This window comes from Bombina bombina, chromosome 3 (assembly GCF_027579735.1).
Source record: "Bombina bombina isolate aBomBom1 chromosome 3, aBomBom1.pri, whole genome shotgun sequence".
Taxonomy (NCBI): Eukaryota; Metazoa; Chordata; class Amphibia; order Anura; family Bombinatoridae; genus Bombina; species Bombina bombina.
In genome coordinates this window covers 846,759,956-846,784,023 of record NC_069501.1, presented here as the reverse complement: position 1 = coordinate 846,784,023, position 24,068 = coordinate 846,759,956, and the positions used below count along the sequence as shown (strand labels likewise).

At 38.7% G+C, this 24,068-nt stretch overlaps 1 protein-coding gene across 1 annotated transcript in view; it reads left to right on the top strand.

Moving 5' to 3' along the window:
- ITGBL1 (integrin subunit beta like 1) overlaps positions 1 to 24,068 on the top strand; it is an 803,636-nt gene that overhangs the window by 229,003 nt on the left and 550,565 nt on the right. The window contains exon 3 of the mRNA XM_053707807.1: positions 2,587 to 2,733. Within this exon, the coding sequence (XP_053563782.1) occupies positions 2,587 to 2,733 (147 nt within the window). The remainder of the gene's footprint in view (positions 1 to 2,586; positions 2,734 to 24,068) is intronic.

The window sequence follows — 24,068 nt, the reverse complement described above, 5'->3', positions numbered from 1 at the left end:
TTTAAGGGTCTGAACCAATTTTGATATGGAGGGTTTATTCAGTAAATAAAAAAAGTCTCTCTTATTGGCTATTTCAAAGTAAAATGTTTAGTATGTGAATTTGAGGCCATGTGCTCCACGGCCGACGTACACTGTATTAAAATAAAGTATCTCACTAATACACATTAAATGTAAATTAGTTGGGTTTTTTGGTTGTTTTATTTTGGAAATACCGTTTCATTCTAGGTGGTAAGACTTTTGTGGGAATTCACTTCCTGTCCACCAGGAGGAGGCAAAGACACCCCACAACAAAGCTTTAAAGGGACACTGTAGCCAAAACAAATTATTTTGTGATTCAGATAGAGCATTCAATTTTAAGTAACTTTCTAATTTACTCCTATTATCAAATTGTCTTCATTTTCTTGTTATGTTTATTTGAAAAGCAAGAATGTAAGTTTAGATGCTGGCCCATTTTAGGTGAACAACCTGGGTTGTCCTTGCTGATTGGACAGCACCTTTAAACAAGTGCTGTCCATGGTCTGAACCCACAATTTGCTGGCTCCTTAGCTGAGATGCCTTCTTTACAAATAAAGATTGCAAGAGAATTAAGAAAATTTGATAATAGAAGTAAATTAGAAAGTTGCTTACAATTACATGCTCTATCTGAATCATGAAAGAAAACATTTGGGTTCAGTGTCCCTTTAAGTATCTCTTCCACTTCCTGTCTCTCCCAGTAATTCTTTGTTTGTCAAGGATGGATACAGGTGTTTTTTTTAATATTTCCAGGGATATTAATCCCACATCTTTCTCAATAGATAGTTCTTGGAATAGAGGGATTTAGGAGAGTACTGGCTGTGTAATGTAAATCTTCTCTCTGGAGTTGTGGTCACAGCCTGTCATGGGTGTCGCTGGGAAGTTCTCTTAGCCTCCTCTTACTTGGCCTGGCAGATGTACTCACTAAGTATATCCTTACTGTTAGTTACAACATTGTATGGGCTTCCACTGCATTCTCAGGATTCACAGTTGGATAAGATCAGTGGAGTAGACATGCTATTTTTCCCACATGACCCGCAGGCTATCAGCAGTACAAAGGTCAGTGTTTCTTATAGCCACATCTAGCATATGCATATTGCAAGCCTTACTTTATCCCCATATGTACCCTCCATTTCAGTATGAACTCCTAGGTTACTGTACGCAGCATATTAGGGGAATGCAATGTAAATTGTTCACAGTTCTGCAAAGAAGTAGGATGAATGCAGACTTCATGAGTCCTTTGGAAATTGTGGCAATTCATGATTGCTCAAATATTCAGTACTCTAAGTTGGGATGTTGCAATCGGAGGAAGGGGTTAACGTTCTCTCCCGCTACAATTTTGTTTGGCGCACCTTTTTGATTTTTACTCTGGCAGCGGATTGTTTGCAGGGGTCCGGATTTGGTGAGCTAACACACCATATAATCTGTCAGCCTGCACCCACAAGCACAAAAGGGTGCTTTATTGAAATGTGAGTAACCATTCATCAATGCTTTTTCTATGACCACTTGTTATGATCTACTGATAAACACATGACGCGCCTCTCTTTTGTTTGCCAGATGCTGTCACTTCTTTGTATTGCTACAGTTAACCAGAGTTCTGAGGACGCGCTATCCCAACCAATGTTAGCTTCAATTGCGCTCAAGCGATCGCATTTACTTTCAACTTGTAATAAACCCTAGTTCGCTTGTGCGTAACATTTAGAACTCCACTCATAATCTGGTCCTTTATAGGTTATTTAATGATGTGAGGTGATGTTAGAAAAACTAAAAAATGTTAATGCACTTTAAGGGGTTCAGTGTATTCAAAACTACAGCAGTAACATCTCTTCAAATGTACTGTTGTCTCTCTCACCAACATTATGAGGTTGATTTCTGCTGCTGTCTCTTGTTTACATAGCTTTTCTACATTCAATAATTTCTGTATAGATACCAATTTCAAAAGGCAAAATCAGGCATGTCAAATGTTGAAATAAAGGTAAAGGAGCTATTTCTTAACAATGTAATACACTCAAGTAACATTAATTAGTAGGAATACATTAAAGGGTAGAACATTTTACAGTGCAATGTCCCTTTAAGTTACAGGTTCATAGAAAATCCAGACATTTTATTTATTGTGTTTAAGAATTTATATTTAATAAAACTAGTGGTTAAAAATTAAGAATAAATTCTTTTGCCCTTTCAATTTTTATTTTTTACATTTTTCCACATTATATCAATAAGATTTCAATAAGCATAGAGGAGCCATGTCTTAAGAAATGTGTAATAAATTATTGGGGGGGGGGTTCCTTTCACCTGGTTTGTAACAGTCACCCAGTCCCCTGGACAAAAAGGGTTTAAACATGCTCTGAAGAATTTTTGATAGAAAAATTGTGAATGATATCTGTATTGAAGAAATAAGACAATGTAAATTATAAGACAACAATGGTTACTGATTTACTTAGACAATGGATGTTATTTTTTTAACGTGAACAATGGCATCATTGTTACTTCTGTTGAAAGTAATTTGGTACATTATGTTTGTAATGAGAAATACTGACAGGACACTATAAAAAACGTGTTTGTTTAACTCTCTAGGACACGGGAGTTGCGACTGTGGAAAATGTAAATGTGATGCAGGCTGGTTCGGGGAATCTTGTCAATTTCCAAGTTCGTGTGACCTGACCCGGAAGCAAAGCAATGAAATGTGCAAGAATTCACAAGGCGTCATTTGCTCTAATGCAGGTTTGCGTTTTATTTCTGAATGAACCACTACAATCCCTTTCATGCAACTTCTAGGTCACTTGAAACTTTACTGTATTTGTTTTTTTTTTTAAACTTTCATTTATATCCAACAATGTGTACAGTCATACAAATTGCTTGTCTTTGCGCCACGCAGGGCAGAACATAATATAGCATGCTAAGAGGTATATAATAGACACAATTAGGGCGGTATTAACGCTAGGTAAATGATGCTGGTGTAGATTCTTCAAAGTACTACTATAAGTCCAGTAATTTCCATTTGTAGAATATTTGTACACATTGCTGGGGTTTTAACATTTTAAAACATAACAAAACTAAACAATTATAAACTAAAACAAACTAAAGCTAGTACCTTCTCCTATTTGGAGTATATATCACCCTGTGAAGCAAATGTGGAAAACATCCACTTATTTAGAGCTTTAGGTTCATGTTGAGTTACAATACTGTGAGAGTATTAATCAGATTGAGATACAGTATGGTCTGCAAAGTGGAAACTAGAGTAATCAATTAGATACACACGATGGTAGATTGTTAGGATATCCTATGCATATTACATACGATGCCTGTATATTATCCCCAAAACTCCAGAAATAATCCTAAGAGTTTTTGCAGGCCTCCTATATGAATATGTTGCAAAAGTATTGGCTGAGGACTAGTTCTTGTGGGGTACTTCAGTGATACCACTTATCTCCCCACCATTGGGTGGAAGGCTAGTATACCCTTATTCAGTTTGGCTTATAAGATATGTAGATATGTGAAGACTTAACACAATTTGGTCTTTTGTAAATGAGGACATGTATTAGTAAACATGATTTAAAGGGGTAAGGTGAGTCCTGTAGGGGTACTGTGTGCATACATGTATTCCAGGTTATAGTGTGGTGTATTTAGCTTTGGGAATATTGCAGTAAGGGGTTTTTCCTATCTAAGTGCACTGTGATATATCAAGGGGTGGTTTGCTAGGGTTTACAATAAAATGAAGGGAGGGTAATTAAAAGGAGACATCAGTGTTATATCAATCTTATAGTAGGTATGGTTGAATTATTCTAAGGGCTAGTAATGTGCAAAGTTGGAGGTATTAGTAAGTTTAACTGGTGTGGTAGGGGTGTAGTTTGCAGGTTATATCTTTGGTGGTTAAATGATTGTCTCCTCTGAGGTAAAACTGTAGGTGTAGTGAGCAAGCAAACACCTTCTACTACAATAGGTGGCATAACACGTGGCATGTCAAAATACTGCTTACATTAGATGCTTAAAAAGAATTACTCTTGCTTCAGGAGGATAAGTACTAGCAAAATAACATTTTAAAAATACTAAAACAATAAACCCACAACTAAGTAAATATCAGTATAAGGAAAATAATTTCTGCAATCTAGGTTCTTAGACAGAATAAAATGAGTATGCATCCTTTGTCTCAGGGTGGAGAGGGAACAAAAAACTGCATCTTGTGAAAGCCGTAGGCTCCCAATCTTAATGGAACTCCTGTAATATATATTCTTGCAGTTATTAAACTATATTATAGGTTCCTCTATTAAATCTATGCAGGGTAGACCAGAGCAGGGGAGTCAGCAATAGGAGCAATTGAAACCTCAGGCACAACATATGAGTAGTTGATAAGATAGGTATGCAAGGATATGTACCTCTGGTTATATTCTTAATAGTGTGTAGGATTTAAACATATATTTGTTCTTAATAGAACAAGATGGAGCACAGTCAAGTAGATTATGTTTGCACTGTTGTTATCTGTTGCATGTGGGCGGCAGAGCAGTGATCTCGATCAAAGCATCCATGGCAGATACACAGGAAGAGGCCTATTTATCAAATGTCTGTCGGACCTGATTCAACAGTGCTGATCAGATCCGACAGACATCGCTGAATTTGGAGAGCAATACGCTCTCCGTATTCAGCATTGAACCAGCATCTCTTGTGAGCTGCTGGTGCACCGCCATCCTCTGCAGACTCGCGGCCAATCGGCTGCCATCAGGGGGTGTCAATCTACTCGATCGGGTTGAATTCCGGCAATGTCTGTCCGCCTCATCAGAGCAGGTGGACAGGGTTATGTAGCAGCGGTCTTTAGATCGCTGCTTCATAACTGCTGTTTCTGGCGAGTCTTAAGACTCGCCAGAAACACGGGCCCTCAAGCTCCATTCGGAGCTTGACAAATGGGCCTCTATGTCTCTAATATCAGATAACCAAGAGGTCAGGGAATAAAAGCACAAACAAATACATTTACTTATAAACTAATTAAAGACAATATGAATTTGAAAGTTTTGCGTTGCACAACTAGGGATATACTAATCTGAACTAGTTTGTTCACCTGCTGTACACTATTATCCCACTCCAACTTTTGGCGGATCCAACTTGTCTATTAGTCCGAGGCTTCAACCTAGCAAAGGCCATCCCATAGTTTCCAAGAGTCAGTGAGACACCAAGCAAGGTTTAGTGCCGCCATGTTCCTCAGTTTCCACAAGCGCACCGTCATACTGTGCCTTATAGATAGTGAAGGAATTTGCCACTCCGGATTTTGTTCCCCGTGTATACAGTATGAATCCTGCCATAGCTTTGGCTGTCTCGGGGTCCAAACTGCTGCCTGTATTGGGATATACTGAGAGGCGATGTATAGCTGAGTTACAGTGGTGTTCTCTTTCAATGCTGATAACAGTCTGCCACGAGGGCTGTCATCCAGCTGAGAAGGGATACAGGGACCACAAAGCGGAGCCGTGCTATGTTCAGACTGAGTGCAACTAGAACTCTCAGTGTCCCCGGGAGAATAGTAGCGTGGTGAATGTAGAAACTGATGAGCCACCTTAACGGATACAGAGGCGATAGCTATTAGTGAGAAAAGTTTTTGAACAGACCGGACCGCTTCATGAAGTGTTAGATAAGACTTCATAAGTTTATCTAAGAATATGGCAGTCAGTTCTTTAGTTATAGAGTCCATCTTGGACTGTGTCTCTTTAATATCTTTTAAAATGCCTTCCGTGGGAGAGAGGTTGGTTGTTTCTCTATCCACTATGATTCTCTGACACAAAGTTGTCAAGAGAGGCGTGGATGGCAGTGGATTCTGGCAGCAATAAGGCTTTTTACTCACAAGATGTATCAGAATTTCAGTACATTGGTGCCATCTTTGTGCGCCGCCCACCGGAAGTCACTTTACTGTTATTAACATTAAAGGATTTATTTTAGGAGACTAGAGCAAAATGTACTTTCATATATGCCAAACTACTACTTCCGTTATTTCCCTGCATATTTCTGCAAAAAAAAAAAAAGAATTTCATATACTGTAATTTAATAAGAGATGTAACCGTGCTGAGCTTTTCTGAGAACCCGACATGAACTCCAGCTGTGCGTAATGGTTTTCTCTGCTTTTTTTTCTTTGAAAAGATGTTGCAAGAACCTTTTTCTAAATGCATTATTCAGATAATCAAGTGATATGTACTTGCTATTGAAGTATATTTTAAGAACTCAATTATAAACATGCATTTGTTGTTTTTACAATTAGCATTATTAGTATTATTTATGTAAGTGAAATTATTATAATTTTCACAATCTTTAAAGGGTACCAAACTGTTCAAGACGGAAAACTAGAACATACAAACTGCTAAAATACAATGATATGTAATGAAATACTCAAATCAGCTGCAAATTGTAGTTTTTATAATTTCTCCTCTATTGTATGCCATAGATTGCATAAAGGTCTGAAAATGTACCTTGATTTGATTTTAACTTTGCCTAATATAATTATTTATTATGCACATTTCAAGGGACATGAAACACAATTTTTCTTTCAGGATCCAGATAGAAAAACTTTGCAGTTTACTTCTATTATCAAATTTGCTTCATTCTCTTGGTATGCTTTGCTGAAGAAACAACAGCTGGGAGCTAGCTGAACACATTGGGGTGGGCCAATGAAAAGAGGCATATATGTGCAGCCACTAATCACCAGCTTGCTTCCAGTAGTGCATTGCTGCCCCTAGGCCTATTTAAGTATGCTTTCAACACAGTATACCTAGATAATAGAGCAAATTAAATAATCAGAAAATTGGAAAGTTGTTTAAAATCACATGCTCTATTTTAATTGAGAAAAATGTTTTGATTTTAGTGTCCCTTTAAGGTGACTCAATACACTTTTAGTACATGGCTTCTGACTGAAGTGATTACTGCAGCTGACAATAGTAGTATATTCTAACATGGTGCTAGATCACAATCAATAGATAATAATATTTAATAATTGTATTAATCAAATATAGGTTAAAGGGACAATCTGAATATTTGTAACATAGACTGGTGTTTTTCCACTCGAGTCCTCAAGGCACACCAATCAGCCAGATTATTATAATATCTGAACTAGAGCTCTAACCCATCAGCTGATTATTTCAACCTTTGGTCTAGTTCAGATATGATGAAATTCTGGCCCGTTTTGTGCCCTGAGGGCCGGAGTTGAAAAATACTGACATACACTATGAAATTTACCAGAGTCACCCTTATATATTGATGCTACACAAATATATATGTTTACTTTGCTTTTCCATTCTAAACTTGATTTTTCAAATGTGCATATCTTAAAATGAGCGTATCTTACAACAGTGATTAAGACAGAAATAATAACCCTTATACAGGGCCGCAACTAGAAATTTTGGGGCCCCTTACTTAACCATTGATCATGGCCCCCTTTGACACGTGCAATTTTTGACCAAGTGACTAAAACGTATATGCACTTTATTCTTAAAGGGACAGTCTAGTCAAAATTAAACTTTCATGACTCAGATAGGGCATGTAATTTTAAACAACTTTCCAATTGACGTCTATTATCTAATTTGCTCAGTTCTTTAGATATCCTTTGTGGAAGAAATAGCAATGCACATGTGTGAGCCAATCACACAAGGCCTCTATGTGCAGCAACCAATCAGCAGCTACTGAGCATATCTAGATATGCTTTTCAGCAAGTGATATCAAGAGAATGAAGCATATGAGATAATGGAAGTAAATTAGAAAGTTGTTTAAAATGACATGCTCTTTCTAAATCACAAAAGAAAAAAATTGGGTTTCATGTCCCTTTAAGTGTACTCAAACTTGGAAATGTAAAGGTAGTAACACACAAACACAGAAACACACAGATACACTCAGATACTGAAACACACACTCACACATAAGGATTTACATGTAGACACTCTAGCAGACACACTCAGACACCCACACAGACACTCAGCACTTGTTTACATTGACCTGACAAGTAATGAGGTATACTACAGTTTTATAAAAAAAATGGAGATTTACAAGACAAAATCTGGAGTTTTGATTATTTTTGTCAAGGAAGATGCCAACAATATGATGACAACAGCATGCAGTGGCTGAAAGCAAGGACCCTGAACTGCCTAAACATTCATTTAAAGGTTAAGTGGTGGATTGGTGACTTCCGGAAAGGTCTCATTGGTCTCAAAGTGTGTAGAAAGATGTGAATAATCAGTAATAAGGTCAAAATGTCCTAAAAAAGAACAGACAATGGACACACACATACTATAACACAAACTTGTACATAAACCCAAGGGAACACCCACAGAGACAGCCTCAGAAAACACACAAATAAATACACACTCACAGACACCCACAGAAAACACACAAAGACATACATACACACACCCTCACTGTGACATCTACAGAAAACACACAAAGACATACACACACACACACATACACCCACAGAAAACACACAAAGACATACATACACACACCCTCACTGAGACATCTACAGAAAACACACAAAGACATACACACACACACACATACACCCACATATAACACACAAAGACATACATACATACACACCCTCACTGAGACATCCACAGAAAACACACAGACATATGCACACACCCTCACAGAGACACCCACAGAAAATACACAGAGACATGCACACACTATCATATGCAGACCCTATCACAGAGAAACCTACAGAAAACACACAGACATATCCACACACCCTTACAGAGATATCCACAGAATACACACAGAAAAATGCACACTCCCTCACAGAGACATTCACAGAAAACAGACATACATACATACACCCCCACGCACACCCCCCCACAGAGACACCCCCAGAAAAATGCACAAAGACATATGCACATACCCTCACAGAGATATCCACTGAAAGCACACAAAGACATACACACCCATCCTCACAGAGGCATCCACAGAAAATACACAAATACATACATACACACTCACCCTCACAGAGACACCCACAGAAAATACACAAATACATACATACACCCTCACATAGACACCCACAGAAAATGCACACAGAAATACACACATGCCCTCACAGAGACATCCACAAAAAATGCACAAAGACATATGCACACACCCTCACAGAGACATCCACAGAAAACTCACAAATACATACACACACACCCTCACAGAGACACCCACAGAAAATGCACAAAGACATACGCACACACCCTCACAGAGACATCCACAGAAAACACAGACATGCATACACATTGAAATGTGAAATTTTTACAGTAAATACATTGCATACATAAGTTTTTTCCTCTAACTGCAAAAGGCTCCAATGCACTTGGACTTACACTGTCCTCCTCTCCTGTCCTCCTCTCTATTGTAATACAGTTAAATAAAACAGTATAGGAAGTCAATCTTTCTCTCTGCTTCACTAACCCCTACCCTAACTCATCTCTTTAACCAATCCCTCACTGCTGGCACATTTCCTAACACATTCAAGCATGCGTCAATCATACCAATCCTAAAAAAGCCCTCGTTTGACCCCTCCACGCCTTCTAACTATCGACCGGTCTCCTTACTTCCCTTTGCTTCAAAATTATTGGAACGACTAGTCTATAATCGGCTAACTCAATTTCTCACAACTAACTCCTTACTTGATTCACTACAATCTGGTTTCCGCCCTAAACACTCAACAGAAACCGCTCTTGCTAAAGTAACAAATGACCTGTTATCAGCCAAAGCAAAAGGCCATTACTCCTTACTAATTCTTCTTGACCTGTCCGCAGCTTTTGACACAGTTGACCATCCTCTCCTCCTAAAAATACTACATTCCTTTGGCATCCGAGACACAGCGCTTTCCTGGTTTGCATCATATCTTTCAAACCGCTCGTTTTCAGTTTCCTTTAACAACATATCTTGTGATCCTATGCCTCTCTCAGTTGGAGTACCCCAAGGCTCTGTCTTGGGTCCCTTGCTTTTCTCTCTTTATACATCCTGCCTTGGAAAACTTATAGCCTCCTTTGGATTCCAGTACCACCTATATGCTGATGATACCCAAATCTATCTTTCCTCTCCTGATATCTCTCCCTCTTTACTCAACCATATTTCTGACTGCCTCTCTGCAATTTTCTCTTGGATGTCTTCACACTACCTCCAACTCAATCTGTCCAAAACTGAGCTGCTTCTTATTCCCCCCTCTTAGAGACATCCGACACCTGACATTTCTCTGATGGTTGGAGACTCTATTCTCAACACCTCACCCCAGGTCCGCTGCCTTGGGGTCACACTAGACTCAGAACTCACATCCAACCCACATATACAAACGCTTACCAAATCCTGCCGTTCACACCTACGCAACATTTCCAGAATTTGTCCCTTCCTTACTCAAAAAACTACAAAAATACTTATTCATTCCCTCATCCTCTCACACATTGATTATTGCAATCTACTCTTAAATGGCCTTCCAAAACACTGCCTCTCCTCCCTCCAATCTATTATGAATGGTTCTGCTAGACTCATCCACCTAAGTCGACGATCTACATCAGCTACTCCGCTCTGCCAGTCTCTACACTGGCTCCCCATACACTCCAGAATACAATTTAAAGTATTAGCCCTAACCTAAAAAGCACTCAACAGTCTAACTCCAAACTATATTTCCTCTCTCATCGTGAAATACTCCCCATCCCGTCCTCTTCGATCAACCTCTGACCTACGTCTCTACACTCCTGTTATCTCTACATCCCACTCCCGCCTCCAAGAATTCGCACGTGCTGCTCCTGTCCTCTGGAACTCTCTACCCTGCTCCATCAGACTGTCTCCAACCTTGTATAGCTTCAGAAGATCCTTGAAAACCCACCTATTCAGAGAGGCTTACCATCTCTCCTCCATCCCGCATCCGAACCAAGCTAATGCATGAACTGCCTGACTCACTGCTGCAAATACAACCGATGTAACAAGCTACCCCAACCTTATGTCTCTGCACCCTAAACCTATAGACTGTGAACTCTCCGGAGCAGGGCCCTCTTCCTCCTGTGCTAGATTTGTTTAGTTTTGTTATGTTTTGTATTGTATCACAAATCTTTGTCATTGTATACCCCTATCATTGTACCCAGCGCTACGGAATTTGGCGGCGCTATACAAATAAATGATAATAATAATAATAGATAAGGGTTAGATCCAATTCTCTTGCAGCCTTGATCCATAAAAGTAACCGAGTGTCCCAAAGGAGATTTCAGTAAAATCTGAAGTGGGTAGAAGAAGGGAAAGGCGCACAGAGAAGCCAGATCTGGGTGCAGTATGTTATGGCAACATAAATAAACGGACAATCATACACAAATGGGCACTCACTTGGTGAAACCTCGATCAGTATGAGGTAAGGTACTGGTGTGGAGGCTCTATATAGCCTAAAGCAATGTCCAACGTAGTTTCTTACTGCTCAGAAGTTTCCCAGCATAGAAATATGCTTCCCCTTCAGACAGCCTTTTCATCTGTGTATTAAACTAATAAATGTCTCCCGTATCCCCTTGTATGAAACAAGATGGAAGGGGGGTGAAAAGGGGGGGGGGGGGGCGCTAGCTGGCTGAACAGACCAAATTTGTTAAACAGTCTTGCTTTATTTCATTTCAACACTCAGTGTGTTTCAAACAATAATCACACAGAAGAAGCAACCAATAGCGTTGCGAAACGCGTCAGTTTCTGCCCCCCGACACCATTACACTCTGTCAGTTTGGCACTATAAGCAACAAGGCTGTTTGTGGTTAAGCTTCTGCGGACAAGCCTAAAAGTTTAGAGCACACTTTCAGCAGCAGTTTTATATATTTACAGATGTTATTACACACCAACGTTTTATACAATTATTTATTTTATGTGTAACTGGAAGTGTTTGCACTAGTTTTTTGTAAGTAGTCGATCAGTGTGATTATTGTTTAAACCATGCTGAGTATTGAAATGAAATAAAGCAAGACTGTTTAACAAATTTGGTCTGTGTGGGGTTGCTTCTCAGCCAAGGGAGTGAGCTCACTCAGAATTTTGCCTAAGAGCACAGCCATGAATAAAAAATGTTACAAACACATCCTCCAAGAGCAACTTCACCCAACCATCCAAGAACAGTTTGGTGATGAACAATGCCTTTTCCAGCATGTCTGAGCACCTTGCCATAAGGCAAAAGTGATAACTAAGTGGCTTGGGGAACAAAAAATCGAAATGTTGGGTCCGTGGCCAGGAATCTCCCCAGACCTTGATCCCATTGAGAACTTGTAGTCAATCCTCAATAGGTGGGTGAACAAAAAAACCCCCACATATTCTTCAAAGCATTGATTATGCAAGAATGGGCTGCTATCGGTCAGGATGTGGGCCAGAAGTTGATTGACAGCATGCCAGGGTGAATTGCAAAGGTCTTTAAAAAGAAGGGTCAACACTGAAAATATTGCATAAGTTAATGTAATTGTCAATACGTTTTCGACACTTATGAAATGCTTGTAATTATACTTCAGTATAAGCAGCAGACTTTGTGAAAAAAAAAAAAAAAATATATATATATATATATATATATATATATATATATATATACAGTATCTCACAAAAGTCAGTACACCCCTCACATTTTTTAAAATGTTTTATTATATCTTTTCATGTGACAACACTGAAGAAATTACACTTTGCTACAATGTAAAGTAGTGACTGTACAGCCTGTATAACAGTGTAAATTTGCTGTCCCCTCAAAATAACTCAACACACAGCTATTAATGTCTAAGCTGTTGGCAACAAAAGTGAGTACACCCCTAAGTGGAAATGTCGAAATTGGGCCCAAAGTGTCCATATTTTGTGTGGCCACCATTATTTTCCAGCACTGCCTTAACCCTTTTGGGCATCCAGTTCACCAAAGCTTCACAGGTTGCCACTGGAGTCCTCTTCCACTTCTCCATGATGACATCACAGAGCTGGTGGATATTAGAGACCTTGCACTCCCCCACCTTCCATTTGTGGATGCCCCACAGATGCTCAATAGGGTTTAGGTCTAGAGACATGCTTGACCAGTCCATCACCTTTACCCTCAGCTTCTTTAGCAAGGCAGTGGTCATCTTGGAGGTGTGTTTGGGGTCATTATCATGTTAGAATACTTCCCTGTGGCCAAGTCTGCTTCAGTATGTCACAGTACATGTTGGCCCAAATCATGACACTCTCACCACCATGCTTGACTGTAGGCAAGACACACTTGTTTTTGTACTCCTCACCTGGCTGCCGCCACACACGCTTGACACCATCTGAACCAAATAAGTTTATCTCGGTCTCATCGGACCACAGGACATGGTTCCAGTAATCCATGTCCATAGTCTGCTTGTTTTAGCAAACTGTTTGCAGGCTTTCTTCTGCATCATCTTTAGAAGAGGCTTTCTTCTCAGACAACAGCCATGCAGACAAATTTGATGCAGTGTGTGGCGTATGGTCTGAGCACTGACAGGCTGACCCCCCCACCCCTTCAGCCTATGCAGCAATGCTGGCAGCACACATAGTCTATTTCCCAAAGACAACCTCTGGATATGACTCTGAGCACGTGCACTCAACTTCTTTATTTGACCATGGCGAGGCCTGTTCTGAGTGGAACCTTTCCTGTGAAACCGCTGTATGGTCTTGCCCACCGTGCTGCAGCTTAGTTTCAGGGTCTTGGCAACCTTCTTATAGCTTAGGCCATCTTTATGTAGAGCAGCAATTCTTTGTTTCAGATACTCAGAGAGTTCTTTGCCATGAGGTGCATTGTTGAACTTTCAGTGACCAGTATGAGAGAGTGTGAGAGTGATAGCACCAAATTTAACACACCTGCTCCCCATTCACACCTGAGACCTTGTAACATTAACAAGTCAAATTACACTGGGGAGGGAAAATGGCTAATTGGGCCCAATTTGGACATTTCCACTTAGGGGTGTACTCAATTTTTGTTGCCAATGGTTTAGACATTAATGGTTGTGTGTTGAGTTATTTTGAGGGGACAGCAAATTTACACTATTATTCAGGCTGTACACTTTACATTGTAGCAAAGTGTCATTTCTTCAGTGTTGTCACATGAAAAGATATAATAAAATATTTACAAAAATATGAGGGGAGTACTCACTTTTGTGAGATACTGTTTATAGTCATGGCCAAAAATATCGGCACCCCTTTCATTTCTGTCAGATAATGTACCACCTTCTCAAAATTGTAAGAAATAATTGCATTGCAATTTTGTGATGCTCCTGTAATTTGTAATTAAACTCACCTGTATTAATTAACAGGTGCTGACAATATAAAAATCACACCAGCAACCAGTTAAAATGGTGAAATATTTACTCAACCTTTCTGTTGTGTGTCTCTGTGTGCCACACTGAGCATGGAGAAGAGAAAGAGCAGCAAAGAATTGTCTGAGGATTTGAGAACAAAAATTGTGGAAAAGCATGGTTACAAGTCCATCTCCAGAGATCTTAATGTTCCTGTGTCCACTGTGCGCAACATTGTCAAGCACTGTAGCTAATCTACCTGGATTTTAACGAAAGAGAAAAATGGATCAAAGATTGCAACAAAGGATTGTTCAAATGGTGGATAAAGAACCTCAATCAACTTCCAGACAAATTTAAGCTGACCTTCAGGCACAGGGTACTAATGTGTCAGCTCGCACTATAAGTCGCCATCTGAATGAAAAGGGATGCTATGGTAGGAGACCAAGGAGGACCCCACTGCTGACACAGAAACATAAAAAATCCAGATTGGAGTTTGCCAAAACTTACCTGAGGAAGCCAAAATCATTTTGGGAGAATGTGCTGTTGACAGACAAACAAAAGTACAGCTTTTTGGTAAAGCCCATCATTCTACTGCTTTCAGAAAAAGAAATGAGGCTTTTAAAGAAAATAATACAGTTCCTACACTCAAATATGGTGGATGTTCACTGATGTTTTGGGGTTGCCTTGCTGCTTCAGGTTCTGAATGGCTTGATTATGTGCATGGCATTATGAAATCTGAAGACTATCAAAGAATTCTGTGGTGCAATGTAGAGCCCAGTGTCAGAAAGTTGGGTCTCCGCCAGAGGTCATGGGTCTTACAGCAGAACAATGACCCAAAGCACACCTCAAAAAGCACCCTCAAATGGTTTAAGACAAAGTGCTGTGGAGAGTCCAGTCAATTTTTGGAGTTTTGCGTGGAATGTGTCAAATTTTGGCTTTTTTTGTCTCCACTTTTTTGTTTCATACCAATACAAACAAAATAAATAAACATAAAAATGCCTAAAAATTTGTAATTGCAACAATTTTCTGGGCAAAGTGGTGCGTTATCTGACAGAATTGCAGGGGTGCCAATATTTTTGGCCATTATATATATGGGTTCCGCACCTTTTAGTGTGTGGTGGCGGTGACCGCATGAAGACCAGGACTCGTGAAAGAGAACTAGAGAAAATAAAGGTGCAGATCGGAGGTGGTGGAAGAGGCCGCTGAAGTCTGCCTCTGCCGCCACAAAGAGGGCTCAAAGTCATATCAAGAGGAGCCAGATTTTCCAATGGTGAGTAAAATTTTTGGGGTTAGTTGTTTTTTTTTTTTTTTTAAGAATATATTTTTTTATTTTTACTCTTATTTTCTAGTAGAGTTTTTTTTAGGTAGATTTTGTTATTTTGGGGGTGAGGGGTTACTTGTATTGTAGAGGAGGGTTTTGTAATTAATGTTTTGTGGAAAAGAACTGAATTATCAATTTTAAGGGCTATTATCATATATTTAGTGCTAGGGTTTACTTTTGTTAGTTTTTTTTTGGGATGAGTTTTTTGTTTTTTTTGTAACTTAGATTTTTTTAAAGTAACTAAAGGGTTTAATTTAGAGGGGGTTAGGTGTTAGCTAGAGTAGGTTAAGATAGTTTGCGTTTGGGGTGTGTGGCAGTATAGGTGTTCATAGGATAGTACTTGCGGTGGGTTAGTGGCGGTATACAGTAGATGTTAATAGTTTATATACTTGCAATGGGTATGTGGTAGGCTGACCATATTGCCGCTTTAAAAAGGGACACATATGAAAAATACATAAGGCAGGGTTCTCATAATGGAACATTATTCCAAACCATTTCTTTAAACAGCCCTGACATATGTATTTTTCATATGTGTCCCTTTTTAAAGCGGCAATATGGTCAGCCTAGTATGTGGTGGTATAGGGGTTAAAAGGATAGCACTTGTGGTGGGCTAGTGGTGGTATAGGGGTTAGTAGGATAGATACTTGCGGTGGGTATGTGGCGATATAGGGGTAAATAGGATAGTACTTGCAGTGGGCTAGTGGTGGTATGGGGGTAATACTTTAGCAAAGGATATGTAGCGGTATAGGGTTTAATGGGATAGTACTTGCGGTGGGCTAGTGGCGGTATAGGGGTTAGTAGGATAGATACTTGCGGTTTATATATTTATTAGTGTAGTGTTAGTTTGCGATTGTGGGGTACTTCATTTTAGGGATATTAGGATTAGTGGTTAGGCACATTGTTGTTATATTTCAAAGGATCCTTTTTAATATATATCACCAATATGGGCAGCAATGCTGGGTTGTATCTATAGCCAGTATCGCCGATCAATGGCATGTATAGTAAACCCCTCTCGGCTATGCCACATATCCTTTGGAATATTTCACTGCTTCATAGCACATTCGATCATCGTGACCTGTATCGCAAACTCCTCCTTTTGAATTAATGTATTCCATTGATATCTACTGTTATCTTGGAAAGTACTTTTTCTATTAGCAATCTCTTGAGAAAGGAGGGTTTATAAGTTGTCAACCTTGTCTTGTGATTCTCCATTTCTACGTATTCACAAGGAGAAGGCTGTACTTCATACTAAATATGATTTTCTTCCTATGGTAGTCTCTACAGAAAATATCAATCGTGAAATTATTGTTCCTTCGTTGTGTTCTTGTTAACTCTAAGGAGCAGCTATTACATAATCTTGATGTAGTAGTAGGACTTTGAAATTCTATCTCCAAGCTACTAAAGATTTCAGACAAACTTCTAGTTTGTTTACTACTCTGGGACTCGTAAGGGGCAGAAAGCTACTAACATTTACTTAGTTGTAGTAATTCACAAGGCTTACGATGTGGCAGGAAAGTTGCCTCCTAAGCGTATTACAGCTCTTTCTACAAGAGCAGTTGCAACATCGTGGGCTTTTAAAAATGATTCATCTTTGCAGCAGATTTGCAAAGCTGCAAAATGGTCTTCTCTGCATACTTTTTCCAAATTTTAACACTTTGATGTTTTTGTTTTTTTGCAAACAGCTTTTGGCAGGAAAGTCCTTGAGGCCGCAGTGTCGGCTAAATAGAGTTTTCCCAAACTGCCAGATATATTGTCCCACCCTTTCCGTAACATAGACCATCTGCTTGTGTATTAATCCAATATTTTATAGACTGGACTATAGACCATCATCATTTACTTTCGGGAAATGATAATTGTCCACAGGCCCCACCCATTTAAATTTTTGGGCTACAGTTCTAATGACACCACTACAGACCCTGCTTTGTCTTTCCTAACCTATATGTTTCCTATTCTCTACTCGGCTATATGTTAAGGTTTTATGAGGTTTTGAATATCAGGCCCCAAGACTTCTCTCTGAAATTAAAAACCTGTAACTGCTATGCTCCTTAAGTAGATGCATGGCTTCCCTTCCTTTCACATTTATAGTACTGGAACGTGCCTTCATGAAACACACTATCGGGACCATGTTTGGACTTTTTTAGTATGTAAGCGCATCCTCTATATAACCTGAAGGAGTAATCTCATTTTTTTCCTAGGCAGATACAATGTTGCAAAGCAGCAGGTTTACACTTTACAGTTTCAGTATTGTTAAAATCTAGTATAAGAAGATATAAGTTCTTTCAATAGAAACCCATACTCTCCACTGTATTTTAAGAACTCATCAAAATGGAAATGGCCCTTTAACAAACAATAGAAATACATACTGTAAAAAACTATCGGCTAGATTATGTTTTGTGGTAAGCTAAAAGCAGCGTTATCAGGTCCTAACTCTGCTTTTTTCACTACCGCTGCTATTACGAGTCTTGCAAGCTTAGGGGCACTGCACACTTCTTTGGCCTTACCGCAAACCGACTTATGTAAAGTTCATAAAGTCTTATTTCTATGGGACTTCCATAGCGCTGATATTATGAGTTTGTCCTGGGAGGCCAAAAAGTCAGTGGTACACCCTCTACCTCCAAGATTCCTAACGCATTCTAAAGTCAGTAGTTATGAGTTTTACACTACAAGTACAACGCTGTAGCATAAAACTCATAACTAAAAGGCTTAAAAGTACACTAACACCCATAAACTATCTATTAACCCCTAAACCGAGGCCCTCCCGCATCGCAAACACTATAATAACATTTTTAACCCCTAATCTGCCACTCCGGACATCGCCGCCACTCGAATAAACATATTAACCCCTAAACCGCCGCACTCCCGCCTCGCAAACACTAGTTAAATATTATTAACCCCTAATCTGCCGCCCCTAACATCGCCGCCACCTACATTATACTTATTAACCCCTAATCTGCCGCTCCAGACATTGCCACCACTTACATTATATTTATTAACCCCTAATCTGCTGCCCCCAACATCGCCGCCACCTACATTATATTTATTAACCCCTAATCTGCTGCCCCCAATGTCGTCGCAACCTAACTACACTCATTAACCCCTAATCTGCCGCCCCCAACGTTGCAGCCACTATTCTAAATTTATTAACCCCCAAATCTAAGTCTAACCCTAACACCCTCTAACTTAAAAATAATTAAAATAAATCTAAATAAAACCTGCAATTATTATCTACATTATTCCTATTTAAAACTAAATACTTACCTATAAAATAAACCCTAAGCTAGCTACAATAAACTAATAGTTACATTGTATCTATCTTAGGGTTTATTTTTATTTTACAGGCAAGTTTGTATTTATTTTAACTAGGTAGAATAGGTATTAAATAGTAATTAACTATTTACTAGCTACCTAGCTAAAATAAATACAAATTTACATGTAAAATAAAACCTAACCTAAGTTACACTAACACCTAACACTACACTACAATTAAATAAATTAACTAAATTAAAAACAATTAAATAAATTAAATTAAATTAGCTAAATCACAACCCCCCCCCACTAAATTACAGAAAATATAAAATAAATTATAAGATATTTAAACTAATTACACCTAATCTAATAGCCCTATCAAAATAACCCCCCCCCCCAAATAAAAAAAAAACCCTAGCCTAAACTAAACTACCAATAGCCCTTAAAAAGGTCTTTTGCGGTGCATTGCCCCAAAGAAATCAGCTCTTTTACCTGTAAAAAAAAAATACAAACAACCCCCCCACACAACCAACCCCCCAAATAAAAGCCTAACTAAAAAAACCTAAGCTCCCCATTGCCCTGAAAAGGGCATTTGGATGGGCATTGCCCTTAAAAGGGCATTTAACTCTATTGCAGGCCCAAAGCCCAAACCTAAAAATAAACCCACCCTATTGTTCAGGAGACATGTTAGGAGAGGGGAGGGATTATTAGACCGGTTGGTAGCGTAGCCCTATTTAAGGGCTGAAAAATATGTGATTAACATGCCTGATAAAACAGTTTTTACTGAGAAACGCGTTGTATTGTTTCTCCTTACTTGCTCAAGATTTTACTGGCACAAATATGAGTTGTTTTTAAACAGGTTTTAAAATAAAAATTCCTTATGTTTTTAAACTCTCAGTGTTCAGTTTCTCTCTGAGCCTACGCTACCTATAGGGCAATTAATCCCTATTCCTGGTCATCTGTATATATCCTTGGTTTGCTGGTATCCTGCATCTTGGATTCTTACCCAGAAAGTGATCCGCTAGCTGGACTGCTGCAGAAATCCAGCCTGCTTCTATGGGCATGATTGAATTTCTTTTTTACAAGTGAGTACCCTGTGCACGTCTCCTGTATTGATCTCCTAAGATGCATCATTGATCTGCACCATTGACACCTCTTTCTTTGTTTTTTTATATAATAAAATTCAGAACAGACAGCTTCTATAGGCTAAAGTGAAAAGTATTTAGTGTGACCTCCCCTTACATTTGAGCAATAGCAGGAACCTGGCTCTCGTAAATCTAATTGGAATGGAACCCTAAATAATGTCATTGCTAACACCTGTATTTGTCCTACTTTCAATCATATCATTCCATTTGAAATGCCAAGATCACAGAATTTGACAGACATAAAATCATACTTTTGCATCAGCAAGACCACTCTCAAAGGGAAATCAGCAAACCAACTGTATAGAATTAGGATAGGTCAAGAACGAAAAAAGGACTGAAAGACCAAGAAAACTTTCAAAATCTGATGAGAAGTTTCTTAGAGTTTCTTCTTTAAGAGACCGGAAGAAGTCCAGCAAGGACCTGGCTCAGCATCTGGCAGCTTCATCGGATGCCAAGTTGACCCTTCTACAATCCTAAGAAGCTTGATCAGGAATGGTCTTTGTGTAAGGGTAGCAGCCAAGAAACCATTTTTTACAAGGAAAACAGGGTGAACAGGCTAAGATATGCTAAAGCTCACAAACATTGGAATGAAAATCAGTGGAAAAAAGTATTATGGAGTGACGAATGCCAAGTATGAAATTTTTGGGTCCAATCGTCGACAATATGTGAGAAGAAGAGTTTGAGAGAGATTGAAGAATGAGTGCTTGCGGCCTTCAGTGAAACATGGTGGATGGTCTGTCCTGGTTTGGGACTGCATTTCTGCCAGGGGTGTTGGCAATATTGTCCGAATTGATAGGATCATAAATGCTGAAAACTACATACAGGTTTTAGTTCATCATGCTATTCCTTCTGGAAAGCACCTGATTGGGAATGATAATATCCCAAGCACACTGCTAATGCAGTGAAATCATATTTAGATAGAAAAACAGCTGATAAAACACTGCCAGTCAGGGACTGGTCAACACAAAGACCAGACCTGAATTTTATAGATGCAGTATGGGATCACCTGGACAGAGAAAGAAATAAAAGCCAATCTAAATCTAAAGAAGAACTATGGGAAGTGCTGAAAGAAGCCTGGTATAATATAGCAAAAGTGTCAGGGTTTTTCCCTGTTTTGTTTGCCATGTGCTGCTGGCAGCCATTTTACTCACCTCTCTTCCTGACTATGGTGCATTGTGGGGGATGCTGCTCATTTCCTGATCTTCCTTTTATGGCCAGACTGGTGTGCATCATCCGTGTGAGACAGGATGCAGTCTCAGAATTGTGATGTCATCACTTATTATTTAAAGGGCCTCTGTTCAGTATGCTTTGCCTTTGCGTTGTCTCAGACCTTTTTGTGAGAGTTCCTGTGTATTAACTGGCTGCCTGACGTCCTTCCTGGTTCCTGATCCCTGGCTTGTTCCTGACTCTGCTGTTTTCCTTGTTCCTGATTCTGGCTCATCTGACTATTCGTTTTGGCTCCTGACTCGGCTCATCTGACTACCAGCTCTGGTTTTGACTCCTGGCTTGTTATTTGACTTGTGGACTATTTATAATTTTTTGCTATTAATAAAGGTGTGATTATTTTTGCACTTCTCGTCTCAGTCTGAATCCTGGCACACTGACAAGAAGATTACTTCAGAAAACTTCAGGACAGTCTCCCCAAAAGAGTTCAAAATGTGTTTAGTGCCAAGGGAGGTCACACTGAATACTGACTTTTGCCTGAAAAAGCCATGTTGTTATGAAAATTATGTTTTTTTTGTATTTTGTGTACATATTTCCTGTATTTTCTGTTTGTATTTTAATAAAGAGACCGCAAAATAAATATGAATTGTTATTAAAACTTTGCTAAAACAACAAATCTAATTGTGGCCTTAGACTTTTGCACAGATATGTGTGTGTGTATGTGTATATATATATATATATATATATATATATATATGTATATGTATGTACTAAAGAGTGGAGAACAAGGACTTTGGGAACTTGTCCGCTCCCCTTTGAGGTAAACAGGTAGCAGGCCAGCACTTTGTGTCCGTTGCCCATATTTACTATTGCACAAGGACTTCCTTGTGCAATGGTGCCCACTGCTCTTATACAACCATTCATGTGCAAGTAGGGTCTATCAATTACCTGATGGAGAGCGTTTGGAAGACTGCTGCTTCTTACATTGCAGAACGTAAACTTGCATGGCTCAAAACCATCATCCACGACTTTGTACATTTTGCCCTTAATCTCTTTCTTTTTCTCTCTATATTATGCCTCTCTCCCTGTTAAAAAAAATATATATATATCTGCCGTGTATTTTACAATTTTAAATGTTTTATAAAAACCCAAACCTAATATTTGTTCAACAGGGAAGATTTTAAACAAAATAACATATTTTTTTGAAAAGTGATATGTGATTTAGAACATTTTTATTTTTTTTAAATGTTTTTTTTTTTTATTGAGGTTTGGTACAATAGACATAAAATTGATAATATACAGAGATCAAAATATTATTAAGCAACATATATCAACAATTGTAAAATTCAGCATAGGTAGATAATTGGAACCTCGATTTTTTTAGTGTATTAGCATAGGTGACTGACCTAGTAAAGGCACATTTTTAGGCCAAGTGGTCCATTGATATAGTAGTTAACTGGCGGTCAGATAGATAGCTCTTAATGAGCTGCAACTATAGTAGGAGTGAATACACATTATGGGGGGGGGGAAATTTCAGCGGGTAAGCACCGCTCTTAATATGAGGGGGGGATTTGGAGGGGCAGAGCCATATGCGCAAGCTCTTATATGTAATATAGTAGGGCAGACTGTAATAAGCTTTACTCTATAGTATCTTAAGGGACTGTATAACCAGTTAAAATATACAATATAAATAAACCTTAATAGGCTGATGTCCGCCAATTTATGTGTGACATAATGAAAGTGTATAATAGGGCATACAAATGTCTAGTTTATAATTGCAGCAATGTAGTCTCTGATATAGCTCAGAGGGTAGAAGAATAGTATTAAACAATCAATTTGTTTTTAAATAGTTAATAAACTATGTCTATAGACTTCAAATAAATGGAGCAATAGGAGTAAGAAAACCATAACATTGCACAATTTCAGATAGCGTGATGGATGTATATCAAACACATATAACATAGGTAAGTAGCTTTATGCCCATAATACAGTTAAAGAGATAAATTTAAGTTGTTAAGTTGACATGCCTGTCATAGCTCTATTGGTAAGAAATCTAACTTGAAAAAGCTTAAGTGTTTGTTTGTTACTGGGTAACGGCAGACTTAGCAAAGTGCTCAAAGTCGAGGTTATATATGTAGGAGTATTCTGTCAGTGTTAGGGCAAACAGCCTCAGTAAAAATGCTTATAACAGAATAAGGTAATTAGCAGTAGCTATAAGAGCTTGCCTAGTATCTTAGTCAACACAACAAAACAGTGTTAAACCCAGTAGCCTATGCAAAGGTTTAAGCATTAAAAGTCACAAAAAAAAAAACATAATATAAAGAGAACCAAATACATTCCAGGGACATGTAGTGAGAATAATATAAGCAGCACCTGTCTACTTCTAGATATTATATATGCATGTGTAAAGTTCAAAAAAGGAAAAAAGTCTGTTGACTCAAAGTTGTTTGCTGGGAAAACTTGTTTATTGCAAAAATCCAAAACAAGTCTAAGTGAACAAAGTAAAGTACAAAGGGTCACAGTGAGGAACGCCTGACGCGTTTCGCGCATGCGTAGATGCGCTTCTTCAGAGGAACCAACGCTGGGACTTTTGTATGTACTGTACATTGACTGTTGTCCCTGACAAATACGGATTTTACTGGGACTGATTCCCTGGAAATATGAGGGTGTTATATTTAAACTATCCATAACCCCTTTTGGGAATCCTCATACTGAACACTTGCTTTGCTCTTTGATTATTCTGTGTACACTAAACTGCAAGATGCACCACTACTGTACTCAACTTATATGAAATATTTAAATCTCTCGCAAAGATTAAGCATTACATAAACATAATAAACTGATGCTAGACAGAACATTCTATACTATAACATTTTGCATAATCTCCCAAATTGCTGCAAATCATAGAGGGGTGTTGTTTTGTTACGTGAGTTTATGTATGTCTCCCAAACAACACAC